This window comes from Etheostoma spectabile, chromosome 24, assembly GCF_008692095.1.
Source record: "Etheostoma spectabile isolate EspeVRDwgs_2016 chromosome 24, UIUC_Espe_1.0, whole genome shotgun sequence".
Taxonomy (NCBI): domain Eukaryota; kingdom Metazoa; phylum Chordata; class Actinopteri; order Perciformes; family Percidae; genus Etheostoma; species Etheostoma spectabile.
In genome coordinates this window covers 7,405,454-7,427,894 of record NC_045756.1, presented here as the reverse complement: position 1 = coordinate 7,427,894, position 22,441 = coordinate 7,405,454, and the positions used below count along the sequence as shown (strand labels likewise).

Below are 22,441 nucleotides of genomic sequence, written 5' to 3'. Positions count from 1 at the left end.
CCCACTACATTCATCTGACAGCTTTAGTACTAGTACTTATAAGTTACTCCACTACATCATCGACAGCTTTAGTTACTAGTTACTTTAGTTACTCCACTACATCATCTGACAGCTTAGTTATTGTTACTTTAGTTACTAGTTACTTTAGTTACTCCACTACATTCATCTGACAGCTTTAGTTACTAGTTACTTTACACATTAAGATTTCTGCACACAAAACACATGTAGTTTATAAAATCTGATGTTTATTATAAAGTAACCTAGCAACAATATAACGGCCTACAGGTCCAGCTGAGATGATGAGACCATGAAACACTCAGCTGGTTGGATCCTTGACTCTTTCTACAATGGGAGGAGAGTTCTTTACTTTTAATACTTTAACTACATTTTCCTGATGATACTTACACACTTTTACTGAAGTTACATTTTTAACGCAGGTCTTTTACTTGTTACAGAGTATTATTACAGTGTGGTGTTAGTGCTTTTACTGAAGTAAAGGATCTGAATACTTCTTCCCCGCTGCCTGCTGTTCCCTCGACGTCGTTGCTTCCAGTAAATCCTCACAGGAACATCTGCCCGTCTGCAAAGAGATTTCAGATTCTGCCGTTCATTTTGTCGGATTTCCAATCTGCCTCACACCAACAAAGCCTGAAAACAGCGTAGAGGGTATTTATTCTATAACATCTGATCTCAGAATACTTTTTCCCACCCACAAATGTAACCTGTGTATTAACAGAAAGGGTTTATTTTACTCTATTAAAGGTTTGAATGGTAAATATTGTATTTATGTTAGTGAATAGGGTACAATTACAGTTTTTATTGTTCCTGATATGACTCCAAGTTTGGAAAACATTAAATGGGATGTTTAATGACATTTTATTGACTAAAACCTTTTTTGCGCCTACATTTGACAACACAAGAAAATCCACATCAACTGGTTCCATTTTACATTGAAGTGTACAGCACCCCCTTCGGGTAGAATGAATGTATTGCTTTGGAAATCATTTGAATTGGGTTTAAATGTATGAATATGTATTATTATGTTGCTGTTATATCCCCATAATGTCATCTACTATGGAAGTTAATCAGATTTGGGATTTGGAAACTGATTTATGTATGATTTATATATGCTGATAATGTGTTGGATTCATGTTAAGACATTTAGTAGATGTGGGGGGGGGGGTCCCGGGCCCCTGTTGAAGATCTATGGTGTAAAGTAGGCTTTAGTTAGTAGGGGGGGTCCCGGGCCCCTGTTGAAGATCTATGGTGTAAAGTAGGCTTTAGTTAGTAGGGGGGTCCCGGGCCCCTGTTGAAGATCTATGGTGTAAAGTAGGCTTTAGTTAGCGGGTGTCATTTTTTGTTATGTTGAGAATGGGTATGTTTATGGAAGCTTACTCAAAATACACTAACTCATTATTTGGAGAGAGTTTCTCATCATTTTGAGATATTAACTCATAATGACTTAAATTCTTTTTTATTCATCACGCTGGCGGAAATGAGCATTCATATTTCAGCTCTTGACTTTTATTTTGGAGGCGCCGGCCGGAAGCTGTAGCAGCTTAGCGAGGCGCGCGACTTGACGGTTGCGCGGTAGCTAGGGGCAGGTGGCAGACGAGCTGCCGCTGTCTTCAACACAAAGAGAAAGCCGGACAAACGCTTCAAATTCACATTTAAATAAAACCATGAACATATTACAGTCAATTCATATTATTATTATCCGCTAAATTAAAATAATTCTTATGACGGGTTTTGCGTGAAATGTCCGAGTCGGACAAAGAAGAGACATTCAACAGAAACTGCGCAGTTTAATGGGAGCCGTGACCTGAGCAGGTAAGAAAACTGTGCTAATTGTGTTTAAAGTTGCTGTTTTTCATATGACGTAGTTTAATAAAATGTGTTTGAAGACTTTATTGAGGTTACAAGCGGCGAAATCAAAAGGTGCACGAGCCATTCCTAGCCCGTTTAACAGGGTTCGTTTTATTTTTTTAAATTGGTAGCGCCATTTTGGCTAATTTACTTCAATTCCTACGTTTAAATGTATTGCATTTGGCTAGTTATTCGGCTAAAATTAGCTCGCTTTGATGAAAATACAAATTGCTTCCGCATAGGACAGCCAGTGACAGTCTGTGACGGACAGGCGGTTTTCAAAAGGGGGTTCGTGGGCTTTAAGCGGTCGTTGCAGGCTCCCCGAACCGGAAATAACTTCACTGATGTTCTAAGAGAATCTCTATGGTTCTCTTTTACTGCGATTATCAGTTCTAATATCTTCATGACATAGTCCTGGGTCTCAAATACAGTCCAGATTTGTATAACCCTTTATTTTATTAATGTACACACACAAAAAAATGATTTCACTGCTTTTTGTTTTACTCAAATTCCAAAAGGTAAACAAAACTTTTCTACTTTTATTAATATTAAAAGAGGAGATGAACATGTCGCACAGTCTCTGGAGTTTACCAATCTTTCTAGTATAATATTTAATTAATTAATATGGGTCGCATTGCCAAAAAACAAACTTTTCAAACAAGATACTTAAACTTTTATCAATTTAATTTAATTTATTAAATTATTTGACATTGCTTTAAATGCACCAGAATTAGCCAAAAGGCTATTTTTCATCCTTAAAATTGTCTACCTAAAAAAAATAAAAAATAAGATTACAGTCAACAATACAATAATAAAAAGCAGTAAAACAGATAAAACTCTTCAAAAAATCCTGTGGATAAATACAGTGTATACGTTTGCTCATAAAGACAGGGTAAAAAAAAAAGAGACAACCTTTAGTTTCAAAAGAGCCATTTTTGAGCCATAATTTCTTTTTTTTTTAAATTGTCTCTTTTAATAAAGCTACACATAGTCTGTTAAGTCTAAATGAACATATGAACATGACATTAATATGGTTTAATATTACCCTGTTGTATGACCATTTGATCCAATTCTTGAACCATTGTCTTGAGCCCTTTTTTGAATTTTTTTGTGGCTTTTTTTTTGACATTTTTGGCAATTCTTTCATCGTTCTTTTACCAATTTTCTTTTTTTTCTTTCAAATGCTATATATGTAATAAATCACCCAAGATCAATGAAAGTAGGGAACTGATCACTTGGGATGAACTTCGTATCGAACCATCCGTCGTTATTTTCTTTGACAGTTGAAAGAAACCCAAATTTCTGAAATGGAAACTTTGCAAATAAGTCAAATTTGACCCGAGGACAACAGGTACATTAAAGTACATTTGCTCCGTTTTCTGCACCAATTCGTTGTCTCATCCCCGGCCACGTACTCTTTAGCAAACGCAGTGTGTGTTTTTTCTGGAATTGTCTTTCAATTTACATTTTGGGGGATTTGTAATCCAAAGGTAGACTATGAAAACTCAAGACCGCTGTTTCCAACGTTTACAGGATATGGCGCCATAGACATACGAGGTGATATGAGCCACGTTTTAGTTGACTGACATGTTATGGTAGCCCAAATGGAGGATGGAAGAATCCTGTTAGGCTACTTGTGATTTCAGGAAGAGGAAAAGATCATTTTTTTAACCCTCGTGTTGTCTTCCCCTAGACCATGTGACATTTAGTTTTGTTGCTTTTGTCACATTTCCCAAAGTTCTTTGTTGAAACTTTTGGACTTCTTTGTTGTTCTGACCCAGTTTTTTTTAAGCTTTCTCTGACATTTTTTCTCAATTTTTTTTTTTTTTACGTTTTCTCACTTTTCTCAAAGTTCTTTGTTGGGTTTTTTTCTGGACATTTTTGTAGTTTTGACCAAGTTTTTGAAGCTTTCGCCGAAAATTTTTGTCACTTTTTTGACGTTTTCTCACTTTTCCCAAAGTTCTTTGTTGATTTTTTTTTTTTATATATATATATACATTTTTGTTGTTTTGACCAAGTTTTTGAAGCTTTTTCCAAAACGTTTTGTCACTTTTTTGACATTTCTCAATTTCCCTGAAGTTCTTTCTCACTTTTTACAATGTCTTTGTTGATAATTTTTTTGTGGGGGACGTTTTTGTTGTTGTTTTTCCCATACATTTCTGTCACTTTTTTCAGTGTATTAAATTCTTTGTTTTCCTTCAAATGATATATAAAATTAAAAAAAAATGACAACATCCAAATTCAATGAAAATAGTGAACTGATCAGTTATTTAACTTGTGAGGAGCTTTGCATGTAACCATCCACGTTGTTTATTATAATTTTTCACAAATTGGTTGAAGAAAACCCAAATTTCTGATTTAGAATTTTTGGGAAAATGGGTCAAATATGACCCACAGGACAAATGTAGGGTTAAAATACATATTTAATGCTATATCCACAGTGGAGAACCCCATTATCATGCTTGGCGTCCTGCCAAACCTCATTTGGGTTTTACCCAGCAGACAGAATACACTCAGCATCATTTGGTTACTGAATGTCGGCGCCGCTCTCTCCCTCATTTCCTTATCTCCCAGATATGCCAGCTGACGACAAGGTTGCCATCCTGACGGACGACGAGGAGGAGCAGAAGAGGAAGTATGTGTTGGCCGAGCCGTTCGACGCGCTGCCGTCGGGGCAGCCGGCAGGTGTTTCCACGGATACGCCGCCGGCAGCCGCGGACACGCCGCCCGGGCAGCCGGATGCCCCGCAGCCCGCCTCCATAGACTGCTGCGAGAGGATGTGCCTCCGCATCAACAGCCACCTCCTCATCTCCAAGATCTTCTACCTCTTCTTCTACGCCGCGTACGGCTCGCTGCACCCGCTGCTCGCCCTGTACTACAAGCAGCTCGGCATGTCGGCCAGCCGCAGCGGGCTGCTCGTCGGCATCCGCTACTTCATCGAGTTCTGCAGCGCCCCCTTCTGGGGGGTGGTGGCCGACCGCTTCAAGAAGGGCAAGATGGTCCTGCTGTTTTCCGTCCTGTGCTGGCTGGTGTTCAACTGCGGCATCGGCTTCGTGAAACCGGCGGAGATGATGTGCGTGGTGATAGGCGCCGACCTTCCTCCGACGGTGGTGGCGGCTGAGACGACGACCCTCCCGCACGACAACTTCACGCAGACGAGCGACTCCACCAACCGCACCAGACGTCGCCGGAGCTTTCTAGAGCTCAGCGGGTTTCCTGAGATCCTGGACTCCCATTTCAGCGGGCTCCACAGGCGCGAGCGGAGCACCGATTCCAACGCCACATCCGCTCCCTTGGAGCCGGCCAACACCACCCAGCTTGCGCCAAACACCACACTCCCCACCACCACTACCACCACCACCACGACCCCCCCAGCTTCGACTTCAGCCGCAAAGCACCAGATCGTCTACAACAAGGACCAGGTGGAGAGCATCTTCCTGCTCATCCTGCTCGTCATCATCGTCGGCGAGTTCTTCAGCGCGCCGGCCGTCACCATCGTGGACACTGTGACCCTGCAGTACCTCGGCAGGGCGCGCGACCGCTACGGCCTGCAGAGGATGTGGGGCTCGCTGGGCTGGGGTCTTGCCATGCTGCTGGTGGGCATCTGGATCGACCACACCCACATCATCGTGCCGATTGACGGCGTGGGCTGCGTTGTGCCCGACTTCCGTCTCCACAACTACCAGATCGCCTTCATTGTATTCGGCGTGCTGATGGGCGTCGCGTTCGTCGTTGCCACTCAGTTTTACTTTGATAACGACGGCGACTACAGGCAGGAGCTTCCAGAGGGGGCGGCCGAGGACGGGAGCAGCCCGAGAGCGTTACCGGAGTCCGAGTCGGACTCCTCGGGCCAGACTCCCCCGGACGCCGCTCCAGAGTTCCACTACAGTGACCTGCTGAGGCTGCTCTGCAGCGTGCGCTACAGCTCGGTGCTGTTCGTCGCCTGGTTCATGGGCTTCGGCTACGGCTTCGTCTTCAGCTTCCTGTACTGGCACCTGGAGGACCTGCACGGGACCACCACGCTGTTCGGGGTCTGCTCGGTCCTGAGCCACATCTCGGAGCTCGTCGCCTACTTCACCAGCCACAAGTTCATCGAGCTGGTCGGACACGTCAGGTGAGACAAAGTGGGAGAGTTTCAGGTCCAAACAAATCAGAGTAATACATGGTACTGCACCAGAGATCTGGGAGTCTACCGTTAGCAAGTGCAGGTAGTAGCACTCCACTTGGACCTCATACAACCATGCACACACATACTCTCTCTCACACACACACACACACACACACACACACACACACACCTGGGCGGTTACATTATGGTCAGCTTATTTGTTATGGAAATAAAATGCAAACCATAGTTATTGATTCTTCTGTCAGTTCTTAACAGTTTTTGTTCAGTTTATAAAATGCAGTGGTGGAATGTAACTGAGTATATTTACTCAAGTACTGTACTTAAGGACAAATGTTGAGGTACTTGTACATTACTTGAGTCTTTTTCTTTTCATGCCACTTTCTACTTCTACTCCCCTACATTCAACTGACAGCTTTAGTTACTAGTTACTTTACACATTAAGATTTCTGCACACAAAACACAAGTAGTTTATAAAATCTGATGTTTTATTATAAAGTAACCTAGCAACAATATAACGGCCTACAGGTCCAGCTGAGATGATGAGACCATTAAACACCCAGCTGGTTGGATCCTTTACTCTTTCTACACTGGGAGGAGAGTTCTTTACTTTTAATACTTTAACTACATTTACCTGATGATACTTACATACTTTTACTGAAGTAACATCTTCAATGCAGGACTTTTACTTGAGTATTTTTACAATGTGGTATTAGTACGTTTACTGGAGTGAAGGATCTGAATACTTCTTCCGCCACTGATAACATCTTTTGTCTTAAAAAAAAAAGCCATCACAAGTTCCCAAAATGATAAATGTCCCAAAATATTCAGTTTACAATGAAATAAGAAACTGAGAAAAGCAGCAAATTGTCACATTTGAGAAGCTGTAATCATAGAACGTGTGACACTTGTGTTTGATAAAGGACTTCATGAATATTGGATATTGGATATTGATATTGATATTGCGTCATTTTGACCAACTGCATTTTCACTTACCGACTGATTTTTCAGCAAACAATTTAGACATTTCAAACTGGAAAACACTTGCATATACCTCCACAAAGGCTGAACATGTATAAACATTAATGTGCATTTAAATACACATACAGCAGACTCTTTTTGTAGAAATAATCCGCAAAACATGCACAAATGTTGCAAAACGTACCTTAAAATAAATCTCTCACCCTTTTCAACTTCCTTCTTTATAAAAAGTCGTGGTGTACATTATGTTTTTTTAAATATGCTGCTGCTAACTGAGAAATCCAACAAAATACGTAACGGGTAAAAGTAATATTTTTTTAACCCTTCTAATGAGAAGCTGGGTTATTTTAAGTAGCCAAAGACTCCCTCAAACCAGTTAGTGTTTGATTTGGGGTCAGGTCCAGGTCAGAGTCTTGTCCACCTTGTAAATTATTTCTCACGTCCTCACCGTTTGCGACCTTATTTGCCTTCTTTACACCCTATAACAATGAACTACTCAAAGCTTTAGTGCCTAACGTTTTCATATTAATACGTCCGTTACATTCAAGCCGTTGCCAAATGACTTGCTACAAAGCTAAAAGACGTGTGTGCGATCACGGAAGGCTTGTATCATGTGGCTGTGCCCACAGTGTTGGTGTCATTACCCAGAATTCCTCATGGGGGCGACAGAAACTACGCACTGTAGCTTTAAACTAGGGCTGCAAGATATGGGGGAAATATGCGATAACAGCGCTGAATACGACGATAACAAAACAACTTGCAATAAATAAATAGATATTAAAGTGTTTTCAGTTCTGCTGCTTTCACTATTCTGCTGATATACAACAAACTTGAGCTTTAAACAAATGAAAAGAAATCCTTTCCAACTTTCTTTTAATGAACAAATTGAAAATTAAACTGAACATAAAAGGCAGCGCTAAGACAACGTGAGTTTCATTTTTCAAGTGCAGTTTTCTGATGACCTTTTCTGTCAGCTAATACAAGCAGACGTCATTTCCACGATATGCGCGGGTGATATTTCCTACATGCATGCAAATCAATCTTCTCGGAAAATGCTGGACTCTTTATATCGTGCAAGATTTGAGTACTACATGCACATGTGCTGTTATTGGGGGCTGCATGTGTTTGTGTCGAGATGATGGTGAAATGTTAAATTACCAACTCTCTTTTTCTTGTTTTATTCTGAATCTGGAACTATCGTGCGGCTGAGTCCACCCTCCGCTCTGCAGCAGCAGTGGAGAGGGAATGTGTGGAGACAAAGTGGCCTTTGATGCTCGGAGGTTTTCTGTCCCTGCTGGCAGGCAGCAGGGACATTCAAGAGCGCGGTGTTAGATTTCAGCTCCGTCGGCGTCCAAAAACACACACACACACACACACACACAGCATCCCTGCTGTTGACTGAAAACGCCCCCTGAGTCAACAGAAAGGTGGAGGTGAAGGGTAGGGAGTGTTTTTAAATGGACTGTAATTCATTTCTTACTGACTAAATGCACCTGCCCTGCTGCTGCTGCTGCTGTTGGGGAATACTATGAACCTCATTTTAATCTCAAAGGAAAAGATCCTACCAGGCTTTGATTCTTCTTGTTTCCAAAAGATAAAAAGACTGAAAAATAATTTTGTGTATTTTTTCCTATCCTTAAATTATCTCTCGACCACTCAGGTTCATCCTGCGTTTCTAAGTTGATCAGTTTGAGTCATTTTCTCACACAGTTCCAGATTTAAATCAAGGACTGGGTATTGTTCAAATATCTTCGATACCAACACCGTTATCTGGATAACGGTTTCTAAACAATACTTTTTTTTTATACCAATTTTATAAAACAAAAGGAAATTACAACACTACACATTAACGTCACAAATCTCTGTCAGCTTCGTCTCTCTGTGTAACTTCGAGTTATTCCTGCGTGTCTCTACGACGTGTAACGTTAGACAGCCAATCACAGACATTAGTACATCTCGCTAGATGTACGCCGCGTGCTGATTGGCTCACTGATGCAGTTCATTTAGGTTGTGTTTTCTTGTGTGTCATCTTCTTGTACGTCCGCTTGTGTTTACGGAGCATTACATAAATAGTGTATGCTGCACATAGGGCTGAAACTATTCCACAAGTAACTCGAATAATTTGAGTACTAAAAATTCTCGATGCAAAAGGATTTTCCTAAAACATCGTTTAGTAAATGTTGTTGTGTTTCCGCATGTAGGATTTAGGGGGAGACAGCACTGTGTTCTCTTTGTGTTGTTTAGTCTTCAGAGGATATGACACTCTGCTGCAAACACACTTCCTGCTTTACTGGAAAGTCTGAGCCAGAGGCGAAACTGAAAACAGGCTGCAGGCTTTTTCAGCCTCTCGCACGGGTGGTCGTCCACCCGCTTCTAGATTAACGAGTCCCCGCGGGCTGCAGGCGTCCCGTGTCCACCGCTGTCCAAAAAGCTTCCGTTACTCAATAATGTCATAGGTTTTAGAGAGGGAACCTCAGCTCAGCCGTGGTGTGTGTGTGTGTGTGTGTGTGTGTGTGTGTGTGTGTGTGTGTGTGTGTGTGTGTGTGTGTGTGTGTGTGTGTGTGTGTGTGTGTGTGTGTGTGTGTGTGTGTGTGTGTGTGTGTGTGTGTGTGTGTGTGTGTGTGTGTGTGTGTGTGTGTGTGTGTGTGTGTGTGTGTGTGTGTGAGTGAAAACAAACACTGAGCTAATCCTGTCTGCTGCTGAACAATGGACATTATGAGGGTGTGTCAGACCCGTTGGACTCGTCTGTTTGTCCTGGTGAGAGCAAAGACTCCTCAACCAATCAGAAAAGGTCTTGAAACTGTAACTGAGAACACAAATGACACTTTAAGACATTTTCCACAGTACACAAAGACTCCTACTCCTTACTATAGATGGCAACTATTTTGACAAATTTTTGGTTTTTGTGATAAACAAAAGCAGCCGTGCGATTAATCCAAATTTTGATCGCAATTTTATTTTGTTGCAAAACCAATGTAATTGAGAAAAACCATTATTTGGCACATTACGGTTACTCTCATTTTTTCTTGACCTGCTATTTCAACTTTTGAATATATCTTTTATATGATTTGTGATTTTTGAAGGAGAATTCCAAAAGTTCAACAGGAAAAGAATGAAGTGACACTTGAAGGTGTATTCACTGTGGATTTGTTTCACCGTTTATTCAAGTTGAATAAATGCAACATCTTTCCAAAAGTCAATGAATCATTGTGTTAAATGATCATAAAATCTCGATTGGTCCTGTTCACAATTTAATTTTTTTAAATTTTGACTTTGATTCTCTTAATTTTACAAGTCGACTGCATCATAAACAATACATCATAAAATTCTAAGCTTAAAAATCCTAATTCATATTTTTTCCCAAATCGTGCAGGCCTAATTTCAATATTGACCAAAATATTTTTTCCCCCATAATTGAGCGGCCTTACACTGTAGGCAGTGGTGGATTGTAACTAGGTACTCCAGTACTGTAATTAAGTCCAAATGTTGAGGTACTTCTACTTTCCTTTTGTATTTTCTTTTCATGCCACTTTCTACTTCTACTCCACTACATCTCAGAGAGAAATATTCTACGTTGTACTCCACCACATTCATCTGACAGCTTTAGTCACTATACACATTAAGATTTCTGCAAACTACATATGTAGTTTATAATGATATTTTATTATAAAGTAACCTAGCAACAGTATATACCAATAATAACAATATAACGGCCTGAGATGATATAAGTCCTGCTGAGATGATGAGACCATGGATCCTTTACACTTTCTACAATGGGAGGAGTTTTTTTTACTTTTAATACTTTAACTACATTTTCCTGATGATACTTACAGACTTTTACGGAAGTTACAGAAGTAACATTTTCAATGCAGAACTTATCAGTATCATCAGTGTGGTATTGGTACTTCTACTGAAGTAAAGGAGCTAAATACTTCTTCCACCACTGAGTGTAGGTAGGGTTTTACATGAAGTTAGGTATTTACACCCTTCTTTTGTCCTTCAAGGGTACTGTACATCGGCCTGGCCTGCAACACGGCTCGCTACCTGTACATCTCCTACCTGAAGAACGCCTGGACCGTCCTGCCCATGGAGGTCCTTCAAGGTAACGTTTCTCTTGGCCCTGCAGGGAGCGGTCGGAAGCCAGGAACAGGAAGCGGCTGTGTTTGTCTAACTGGACGCTTATCAAACGGCCTTTTCCCTCCGATAGTTCAGCCTTCGTTTTATTATTATCAACAGTCATAAACAGTAATACCAGGGTTCCTCCCAGCTCTCCCTAAACACCCTCTGACGCCTGAACAGTGGTGCAAGATACCGTAACTAAGTACATTTACTCCAGTACTGTACTTAAGTCCAAATGTTGAGGTACTTGTACTTTACTCGAGTCTTTTCTTTTCATGCCACTTTCTACTTCTACTCCGCTACATTTCAGAGAGAAATATTCTACTTTAGTTACTCCACGACATCCATCTGACAGCTTTAGTTACTAGGTACTTTAGTTACTCCACGACATCCATCTGACAGCTTTAGTTACTAGTTACTTTAGTTACTCCACAACATCCATCTGACAGCTTTAGTTACTAGTTACTTTAGTTACTCCACAACATCCATCTGACAGCTTTAGTTACTAGTTACTTTAGTTACTCCGCTACATTCATCTGACAGCTTTAGTTACTAGTTACTTTACACATTAAGATTTCTGCACACAAAACACATGCATTTTATAAAATCTGATGTTTTATTATAAAGTAACCTAGCAACAATATAACGGCCTACAGGTCCAGCTGAGATGATGATGTCATTAAACACACAGCTGGTTGGATCCTTTACTCTTTCTACAAGGAGGAGACTTCTATATTAAGTACTTATACTTTTTATACTTTAAAGCAACACTATAGAACTTTTCCTGCTTCGGTCCCCCTACGGTTTGGACATTGTCCCCTTATGTGTCATTGGAACTATAGATCCGCTACCCGATCTGGCAGACTTGCATAGTGCAGTTATAGCAAGGGGGTAAGCCTCTCCTCTCTCATGTAGCTCCCATGGCGCCATTTTAATGCTACAAAGCCATCACCTGCCATTAGCATCCCATTGACTCCTATTCATTTTGGCACCACTTTGACAGTGAATAGCTTTACATCTGAAGCGTTTAAAGACTCTATTTGTCCGTTGTTCATTTCTAAAGAAACACGACAATGTATAAAAGGCTCCATTACCTTGTAGCTCCTCACGGTATGGTGCCGTAGCAGATGTTTTTGTAAAGAATAGGCTAACGATTGTGTCATAACCACGCGACTTACCGTCACATAGTCGACAAATCACTGTAGTCAGGAGAAGCTCGCAGACAGTTTGGACTTCCATCAACTGTTTAGGTTTAATTACTAATGTTAACTAGCATGTTAGTTATCAGTAATAAGCCTGTGTCTATGTTAATGTTAACTAGCATGTTAGTTAGCAGTAATTAGCTTGTGTCTATGTTATCTCCTAAGAAAAAAAACCTACCTCTCCGTCTCTGCTGACTGGGAATGATTGACATTTCTCTTGCACAGCTACCAGAAGACTTACAACTTTCAGACAGGTTGCTCACGTCACATCTAAGTCTTCAAGCTCAGTTGGAGGCTGCGCAGTAACGCTCAGCCTTTACCAGAGAATTTGATCTATTCACCTTCACTGGTCTCCGTCCAGAACAACGGGATCTGTTGGTCCATTTCGTTAACAGTCTACGGGTTATAGCCGGTAGAGAGCCGCAAAGCGAATGCAGAAGTGATTCTGGAGGGATTTTGGAAATATGATGTAGTCCTCCCCCTAAAGCGCTTTGAGTGTCTATGATAAAGCGCTATATAAATGTGAATTATTAGTATTATTATTATTATTATTATTAACATTAATTTAAGGTACAAAAAGTTCTCAAGTGTTGCTTCAACTACATTTTCCTGATGACACCTACAACATATAGATAGAAAGTTACATCTTCAATGCAGGACTTACAGTGTGGTATTAGTACTTTAACTTAAGTAAAGGATCTGAATACTTCAAGCACTGCATCTGAAGAATGCATTAAAGGGATATTTTACTATTGGAAAGATGAATATATCTTTAAATTGGGTCACTTATGTAGTAGAAATGTGATATATCTACAAACAATCAACAGGGTACCATGCTTAAAGGTCCTGATAATATATGTTCATCTCCATACATAATGCATAAAGGACCAAGTCTCAGTAGAAACAATCCAACACAAAACAATGATGCTGAAATATCCGATTCTGTAGTTTATTAACAAATATTTGCGGAAGAATTCTCAATTTTATTAATATGGTTAACGCAATAACTAATTTAAATGCACAATATGAGTGGAGAAGTCAAGGTAAAGTAAGATAGATGGTAAACTCTAGATAAGAGACCTCAGGGAGCGACTACTGTGAGAGTCTGGGTGGTTTGTTTGAGAAGTCCTCCCTGAGAAAACACTGATGCCTCCCAGAATAAACAAGTGACAAATAGTTGAAAATACTTTTACTTCAAGTTCACCTTCATCTGCTTTGACTCCCGGCAAGGAACACAATTTGAAACAATACATTCAACTTTCTCCAACAGTCACTCAGAGCTGGGAGCATCGCCCCTCCACAGAAAACATCCGGTAGAGAGAGAGTCCATTTTTAACGCTGTTGACCTCGAGCACGTAACGCGTGATAAGCTGCGACCGAAGGCGTGGTGACTTCAGACAGGAAGCTCAAAAATGCAGGGTTATTTTCCTGGAGGGAGACGTGTCACCACAACCGAGCAGTCCGAGCCCGGATGGGATTATCGTTCATTAAATTGGTAAAATTGATGACTCGCTTCAGAAGGGTTGAAAATCAGCAACTTTTCCTTTTTAGCGTTTAGCTCAGCATGGCGCCATGGCAGCCATAAACGCCACTGTTTCTAGCCGTTTGCTGCTTCCTGTTTGGAGCTGGAGGGAGAGCTCTCATTGGTGGTTGACAGCGTTCATGGGATTTTACTTCATTGTGTGTAATAACGGAGTGTAAATTGTAGTATACAGAAAAAAAAGTTTACAGAAAGAAAATAATTACAGTCAAACACAAGCAAAATAATGTAATTAAAACTGATAAATTTGTCTTTTAACCACTTATTTTATTTTGATTTACTGAAATAAACCCAATAAGCAATCTTAAATTACTGCCATAGTGGAATTGTGGAGTTACTTAAAGGACACTAGTTATTCATAAATATTGTTTGAGTCATTGTAATACAGATATTTCTTGCTTGAGTTACTGCAACAATAACAGCAAATATGTGCTTAATCTTTTCAATTTACTGATTGTTGAGTTCTTGCAACGATCCAAATACACACACACACACACACACACACACACACACACACACACACACACACGCACACACAGTGGTGTAGTCTACATAAGCAGGTATACACACCGTACACTAGAGGTCCATCGATATGGGTTTTACAGAGACACATAGACACATATATACTAAATATTGAGACATATAGATATACAGATATAAAGAGACACAGATATAAAGAGACACTCACAGATACACAGAGACATATAGATATACAGAGACATGTAGATATACGGAGACTTACAGATATACAGAGACATAAATATACAGAGACACAGATATACAGAGACATATAGATATACAGAGACCTATAGATATACAGAGACACAGATATACAGAGACATATAGATATACAGAGACCTATAGATATACAGATATACAGAGACACAGATATACAGAGACATATAGATATACAGAGACACAGATATACAGAGACATATAGATATACGGAGACATATAGATATACAGATATACAGAGACACAGATATAAAGAGACACAGACACAGATATACATAAACATAGATATACAGAGACACAGATATACATAGACAGATATACAGAGACACAGATATACATAGACACAGATAAAGAGACACAGATATACAATACAGAGACACAGAAATACATAGACACAGATATACATAGACACATATATAAAGAGACACACAGATATACAGAGACACAGATTTACAGAGACACACAGATATACAGATATAGAGAAATATGAGGTTTAATAATTATGGCAGTTTGTCTGATGAACAGTGGCAATTATAGTATTGATAAAATGAATGCAACTAAGATGTTGCAGGCCCTTGTACCTGCATTTTCCATTTGAGCGGTTCCAGATGTCACTCCTTCTCCATTCAGCTGTGACCCTTGTCTGTCCGTTTTGTGTCCTCCAGGTGTGACCCACGCCTCAGTTTGGGCCGCCTGTATCTCCTATCTGAGTGCCGCGGTCCCGCCGGCCCTGAGGACATCAGCGCAGGGCATCCTGCAGGGCCTCCACCTCGGCCTGGGCCGTGGCTGCGGAGCCATGGTGGGGGGGGTGTTCGTCAACTACTTTGGTACGTACATGACGGAGCCATGCTTTCTTATTTATTCAAATGAAAGGTTTCCAGTTACGCCGAGATCCTTTAAGATGTGAGTGTTTCATCCACCCCTTACAGTTCTCCTCCTGTTTGGTCTGCAGGTGCTGCAGAGACGTTCAGAGGAATCGGCATGGCCTCCCTCGTCATCCTCCTAATCTTCTCCTTCATCCAGTGTCTGACTGGAGAGACTGAGGAGAAAGGTGGGAACGACTTTTAGAGGAAAGAAGGCACATATCTTCTTAAGTTTTAGTGCAGACCTGCAGCTCCACTAAAGTCCAGCTCCTCCAGCTCTCCTCCCTAATCTTTCCATCCTGTTCCAAAGTTACCCTTTTTCTTTTTCCTTTTCATGCAGATTACAGAATCTGTTTTGTTTTTATTCAGCGTTCAGTATGTCCTCACCATCATTACATAATCACAATTGTGTTTTACCTTCCTGTGATATTAATGTTGACTTGTAGAGTATGTGTAGATTATGTTTGCGCTCTTCTGCCAATTCTGACGTTTTAAACCTAAATCAGACTCTAAAAGACATTTAACTCTTGTGTTGTAAAAAAAAAATTGATATCATTAATATGGGTTTTTTGTAACCGAATAGCCCCAAAATACCTTGGATGCATGCATGTACGTTATATAGAACCCATACAACTACCATTGAATTTTGGGTGTTGTATTCAATGTAATCCTTTTGGGGAAAAAAATGTAAATAATGTTTATAAAGTCTCCTGACTAAACATTTTTTTTTTTTTTTTCAGCACCAACATAATTTGTACATAGTAACCAATCCATCATAAAAACATGTGCAAAAAAGACAAGAAAGCCGAAGGGGCTTACAAAGTGTCTCCCTATAACGTAGAGTATGATTACAGTTTAATAGGAAACAAGAAAGTGAAGGAGAGAAGAACAAGCAATACCTTTATTTATATATATATATATATATATATATATATATATATATATATATAGAAAAACCTTTAACATAAACTGTGATCCACTCAACATCCTCTGATCTTAACTATTGGTCAAAATAGTTTTTTAAAAGCATCAAAAAAATTTCATTTTGAATTTTGACTCAGAAGGACCGCAAGTTCACGGTCGACAGGAAGACAACTCAAGGGTTCATTTCATCCGGCCGCTTTCTGTCTCTCATCTTCTCCCAGAGGACAGAATGCTTGCTGAGAACATCCCGGTTCCCTCCAGCCCAGTTCCCATCGCTACCATCGACCTGGTGCAGAGCCAGACCGTCCCCGGGAGCCCCACCCCGGCGCACCAGGCCGCCCTGCAGCCCATCATGAAGACCAAACACCAGGAGGAGCAGGAGGACGTGAGCAGACCGGCCTGGGTGCTGTCCGGCGCCCCCTGGGTCACCATCGCCTTCGCCATCGTCCAGATCAAGGAGATGATGAACATGGTGAAGAGCCGCGGACCGCCCACAGAGACTCACCCCCTTCAGGTGAACACTATCACTAGTTAGTACTATTTACTATAGTAGAAGTTCCAGAGGTAACACTAGGTTTTTACATAGATCTAAGGACAGACAGACAGACAGAGAACCTCTGTGGACAGACAGACAAACTCACTCAGTGGACAGACAGAGAGAGAAACTCTGTGGACAGGCAGGCAGACAGACAGGCAGACAGCCAGAGAAACTCAGTATACAGACGGACAGACAGACAGACAAATAGAGAAACTCAGTGTACAGACAGACGGACGGACGGACAGAAAGACAGACGGACAGACGGACGGACAGATAGATGGACAGATAGAGAAACTCAGTGTACAGACAGACAGACGGACGGACGGGCAGAGAAACTCAGTGAACAGAAAGAGGACTGTTTTATGCTTCTGCATCAACTCTATGCTGTCGCATCTATGGCGTCGTGACCCTTTCGGTGTTATTGTCGGGGTCGCTTTGGATCAATCTATCTGTCTGTCTGTCTGTCTGTCTGTCTGTCTGTCTGTCTGTCTGTCTGTCTGTCTGTCTGTCTGTCTGTCCGTCCGAAACGGTACTCAGAATGGCAAACCCCATAGACTGTTGTGCTAAATTATGAATCGTATTTGTTTGGCCTTTTCTTGCTTAGATTTTGTAAAAAGTAGCAAGAAATAGACCCAATAAAATCCATCAACCTAGTTCCTGGAACCAGAAAATGAGTCTGAGGTTATTTTGGAGGTGTCTGCAAGCCAGTTTATGTTATGTTAGCATGCTGCCCACAAAGTACTGTTTGGTGGCGACGTGCTAATTTGAAAATGTACTGACATATAGACACTTTACAAAGGGATGACTTGGAGGGGGGTTCACAGCGACGCAGAGCAGAAGCATAAAACACCCTTAAGAAACCAAGTTTACCACCAAACTGAGAATATATATGGCTGAAATTAGAATTGGTATTAAATGGATACAAAGATCTTTAAAGAAGATTTTGCCTTAAATATCTGTGTTGAAACATGTTTCTTTAACCTTTACTAACCTGAACTTTCTGACACTTCCTCCTCTAACTGGCTGCCGACACACACACACACACACACCCACACACACACACACATTCTGAAGAAAGGTGAGACATTTTTGTATGCAAAGGTCAATGGAAAACTACTGTGTGTGTGTGTGTGTGTGTGTGTGTGTGTGTGTGTGTGTGTGTGTGTGGTGTGTGGTGTGTGTTTTTGTGGTGTTGTGGTGGTTTGTGGTGTGTGTGTGTGTGTGTGTGTGTGTGTGTGTGTGTGTGTGTGAGAATGAATGATCGGGGGGGGTGTCCGGGTTTCTTTTGTCTGTTTGACGCATGTGGTGATTACAGTGACTCATTATACCTGTGGGGTAGTTGGGCGTGTCCATGCATGCATACGTGTTTGTGAACACCACCACCCCCCCCCCACCCCCCGTGTCTAGACCGCTTTGTGTGAGTTGCATGCCACCGTAATCACTCCCCCGGTGATATGTGGTTCGTTTCCCCCCCCCCTCCCCACCCCCACCCCCCACCCTCTGGCGGCCATGTTGGAGGCCCTCAGCTCCGAGTTGCTGCAAAATGTAAAACCAAGGGAAGTCCTTCTTTTTTAAGATCCTAGTCATAGCAATAGTTTACCTAGTGTGACACCCAAGATAACATAACTAGTAGATGCTAACATGTTAGCGTTAACATCATTGCATTAATGTTGTGTTTAATAGCAAGTTGTTGTCAGCTAGCTCTTTCATAGTTTGTGGATAACTAGTTAAATAAAACCCAGTTATATAAATAAAGATAATCCTCCGTGTTGCTGCCTGTCCAGCGCCATCACTGTTTGTTGCCTCTTGTTGCTAGGTACCTAATGAGCAGGCGTCGGCTGAGTACAAGGCGGTGGCGACGTCACACAGAAACCCGGGTGATGACGGCACAGGAGCGCCCACACAAACATCCGCCGCCCATCCAGCACCCACAGACTCTAACGAGGACAAAGACCAAACGCACCCGTCCTCAGACGGTGGGAAAGAACAGCCAGCCTCCACTGCTGAAAACACACACTGACCGTTTTCATTTACACACACTGCTCTTCGCTTATGTCACTGTACTTCCTTCCTAAATGAGTCAGTATCTTGACAAAACACTGTACTCATATACATGTATTGTACAAATCGGTTTGAAGTATTTCAAGAAAATATCATGGCAAACAAGTTGGAAAAACTGCAGCTCAGACATGACTTTGTTGTAATAGATTGTTTCTGCAAAGGGGAGTTTGGGTTGAATGTTTGGATGAATGCGGAGGTGTGCTACGCGGCTTATTTTTCCTACAAAGGTGGACGAATCTAACTTCCCTGTGCGCTATTTATTTACTACCCTCTACCGGTGGAGTGTTATTTATTAACTTAATCTACTTAAAAAGTGATTTAAAAGTAACAATGTGTGGGTTTAATTCAGTATTTGGAAGAACACAAACTTCATGCAGACACAAAATTAACACATTAAAATGCATTTTTTATGGGTTATACACACGCACACACAACCCCACCCACAGACACACATATACATAGCATCGGCATTGGGATTAAAGAAGTGACAACTTCATGCAGACACAAAATTAACACATTAAAATGCATTCTTAATGGGGTCCCAATTGCATATTGTAGTTTTTTACACCATCAGTTTTCACACAAATAAATTCACGATAAAAGTGCTCTTTTTTTCTTTTTCTTTTTTACATACACCATTATTTTACACTCTATCATCTCGGCACACAAACAAGCCTTAAAATGAATTAGAAAATGAGATGACAGGGATTAATATTTTGATAAACAGAAATGTAACTATACTAGCAGGTCATAGTGTTGTATGCTGCGGGGAAATATTGGGCAATACCTTAGCCGTTATGATCACAAAACGGGTATGAAATGATATTCTCTGAGCTGTTTAACCCTGCTGAAACCCTGCTATGATACCCTCTAAGTGAATTTAATCGTTGAGCTTCTTTTGCCGACTTGCATCGTTTCCCTGCGGCAAACCTTCTGTGGCCTTAGGATTTGGGAACCAGTCTAATACTTTGAGAAAACATCTTCAATAAATCAACGTTGAATTAGTTTCCAGCGCAGCTCCGATGACTGTGTAACACAAGTTGACCTTTTGGTTTTTCCATTTCGTCACTTCTGTCAAAACCCAAACCCACTTTTGTACTCTGTACGGGACGGACCGTTAGTTGAGATATATTTATATAATTCACAGAATGAAGACGTGCCTCTTTAAAACCGAATGTCAGCCTCCTAATCGTCATGACTGTTGTGACTTCTTGTCGTGAGAAGTCGAGCGAGGACGCCTTGACTGTGCTACACTCCTACAGAAAGACCCTCCATACTCAGGGTCTTTCTCTAGCCTGCTTCCAATCATTTTCTACTGACGCTGCCAATAGCCGGCACTATATTTTACCGTCGTCGTTTTCCATTTTCTTGCCAAACAATCCCCAGTATTCAGTTCTTCCTGTTGTCCGGATGGAAATGGCCTCAGAAACGGAGGAAGATGATGTTGTCTTCTTCTGTAACTTGAATGACTAAAGGATGTTTTGCCCTTTAATACAGTATCAATGTATGTCAATATTATTGGTTAAAAAAAACATTATTAAATGTTAATCTCACAAATAACCCTCCAGATTGGAGTTTTAATGACTGTGTGCGTGTTTGTTTTAACAGCCTTGTGAGGACCCGTTTGAGACTTTTAGAATTAAAAGAGCCTTTAATGCGCAAATTCCCATTTAGTTTTTCAAGCCCTTTAATAACTTCTCATCTTCCCATGATCTAGATAAACTTATGTTAGTATTGACAATCTAATATATAACTAGAAAATGCATTTCCTGCAGAAAAGGTGTGTGAAAAGCTGAAGCAACACTGCAAATGCGTAAGAAGTTAAAGTAATGAGTCATCTTCTCAGCATCTATATAAACTTCTATTAATATTGACAAACTTATGTATAATAATATAAAAGGCACGGTTGTCTGCAGAACAAGAACTATTAATTCAAAAAATTTATGAATGGAGGCAAATGTGCTGCACAATGAGTATGTTTTAAGTTTTTTTGACTGACAATATTTTCACTTAAGTTCCACTTTGAATGAAGTATTTTAAAACTTGTTTTTCTTCTTTTTGACGATGTCAGCAGTTTTCTAATTTATGGAGTCTTAAGTTCCTAAATACTTCTTCCACTGATGACAACAATGAATTGTATTTTAAATGGCTTGTCATGTTAGTTAAATGGCAAATGGAAATTTGTAAACTCACATCTACAGCTGTCAGTAGAAGTCAAAAGTGCCAATGAAGTGGAGATTTGGGCATAGTCTATGAACAGAAATCTTGAAATGAAGTAGAATAAAATGACAACAAGAGGAGTAAAAGTACTTGAAATTGTACATACAGTAATGTATAGTACACGTTTTAAACAGCGGATGCTTTTGGGGACAGTTTGTGAAATCAGCCACTTGATGGCAGTAGTGTCTCTAAATTCACTTTGTCTTAAATGGACTGGTTCTATATTCATGAGTGTGTGGAGGGTTATTGAGGTCGTGGTGCGCCTGCTACTGATGGGTGTGTGTGGGAGGACAGTAATAGGCTTCCTCAAAAACTAGACTGTGGTGTCGTAAAAAAAAAGAAAAAAAATGAAATCATAAACGTCTTGGCACTCTCAGCCTGTCTGATATCTGTGGAGAAATTTCACCAGCCCCTCTTCTTCTTCTTCTTCTGCTGTTGTTGTTGTTGTTGTTGTTTAGGCTTTGCTTAACAACGATCAGTAGTCTTGTTTGATTTGAGGGTGTCATGACCGCGAGCTGCTACGTACTCCTTTGAATTTACATGACAAAGGGTCGAGGCAAGACGGGCTTTTTGGATTCTCTGACTTGTCTCTGAAAAAGTCGCATCGTTGACCCCCCCTACTCTTACTGGAACCAATGGTGGTGGTGTTGGTTTCAGTCAGGGGCGCAGCAGACCTCTGCACCCCCAACACGTCCGAGTTGATGTGAACGCACCATAAGTAGATGAGCGTGCTCGTTACTCATGTTGCTGCTGTTGGTTGATAGACTCATATAGATACATGCATCAATAAAAGTATACATAACAAAAATATATACAAAGATATAGGGAGGAAAAGTCCTTAAAATAGACAATAATTAAGATCAGTGAATAATATGTATATGATGGAATAGTGGCAGTAGAATGTATCAGAGGCCACCAAATTTGGGCTATTAAGACACATATATACACACACACACACACACATACCCCCCCCCCACACACACACACCACACACACACCACACACACCCCACCCACCCCTCTCCTGCACACACAACCCCACCCACACACACACATATATATTTCACAGCCCCCTTCTCCCACTAAATAGTTGATGTTTTGCATATTGGGGTGACCTTAGTACCACATATTTTGTATTAGTACCACATACTTTGTATTAGTACTACATACTTTGATTGTAGACACATCAGCTGTGCCCCCCCCCCCCAAGTGGACAGTCTTTTTCCAATCCCATCAGTTGGAAAAATGTCAAAAATACCTTCATTTT

At 40.9% G+C, this 22,441-nt stretch overlaps 1 protein-coding gene across 2 annotated transcripts; it reads left to right on the top strand.

Moving 5' to 3' along the window:
• Positions 1-1,578: 1,578 nt before the first annotated feature.
• Positions 1,579-19,924, top strand: LOC116674020 (major facilitator superfamily domain-containing protein 6-A). Of its 2 annotated transcripts, XM_032506500.1 has the most exons (8): positions 1,579-1,830; positions 4,441-5,980; positions 10,978-11,075; positions 15,235-15,396; positions 15,522-15,620; positions 16,578-16,870; positions 17,969-17,972; positions 18,711-19,924. In XM_032506500.1, exons 2-8 carry the CDS (start codon positions 4,443-4,445, stop codon positions 18,716-18,718), a joined length of 2,202 nt encoding a protein of 733 aa, XP_032362391.1. In that variant the 5' UTR covers positions 1,579-1,830; positions 4,441-4,442; the 3' UTR covers positions 18,719-19,924. The 2 variants fall into 2 exon arrangements, with proteins under 2 accessions (XP_032362391.1, XP_032362390.1); XM_032506499.1 differs by lacking the exon at positions 17,969-17,972.
• The last annotated feature ends 2,517 nt before the right edge of the window (positions 19,925-22,441 follow it).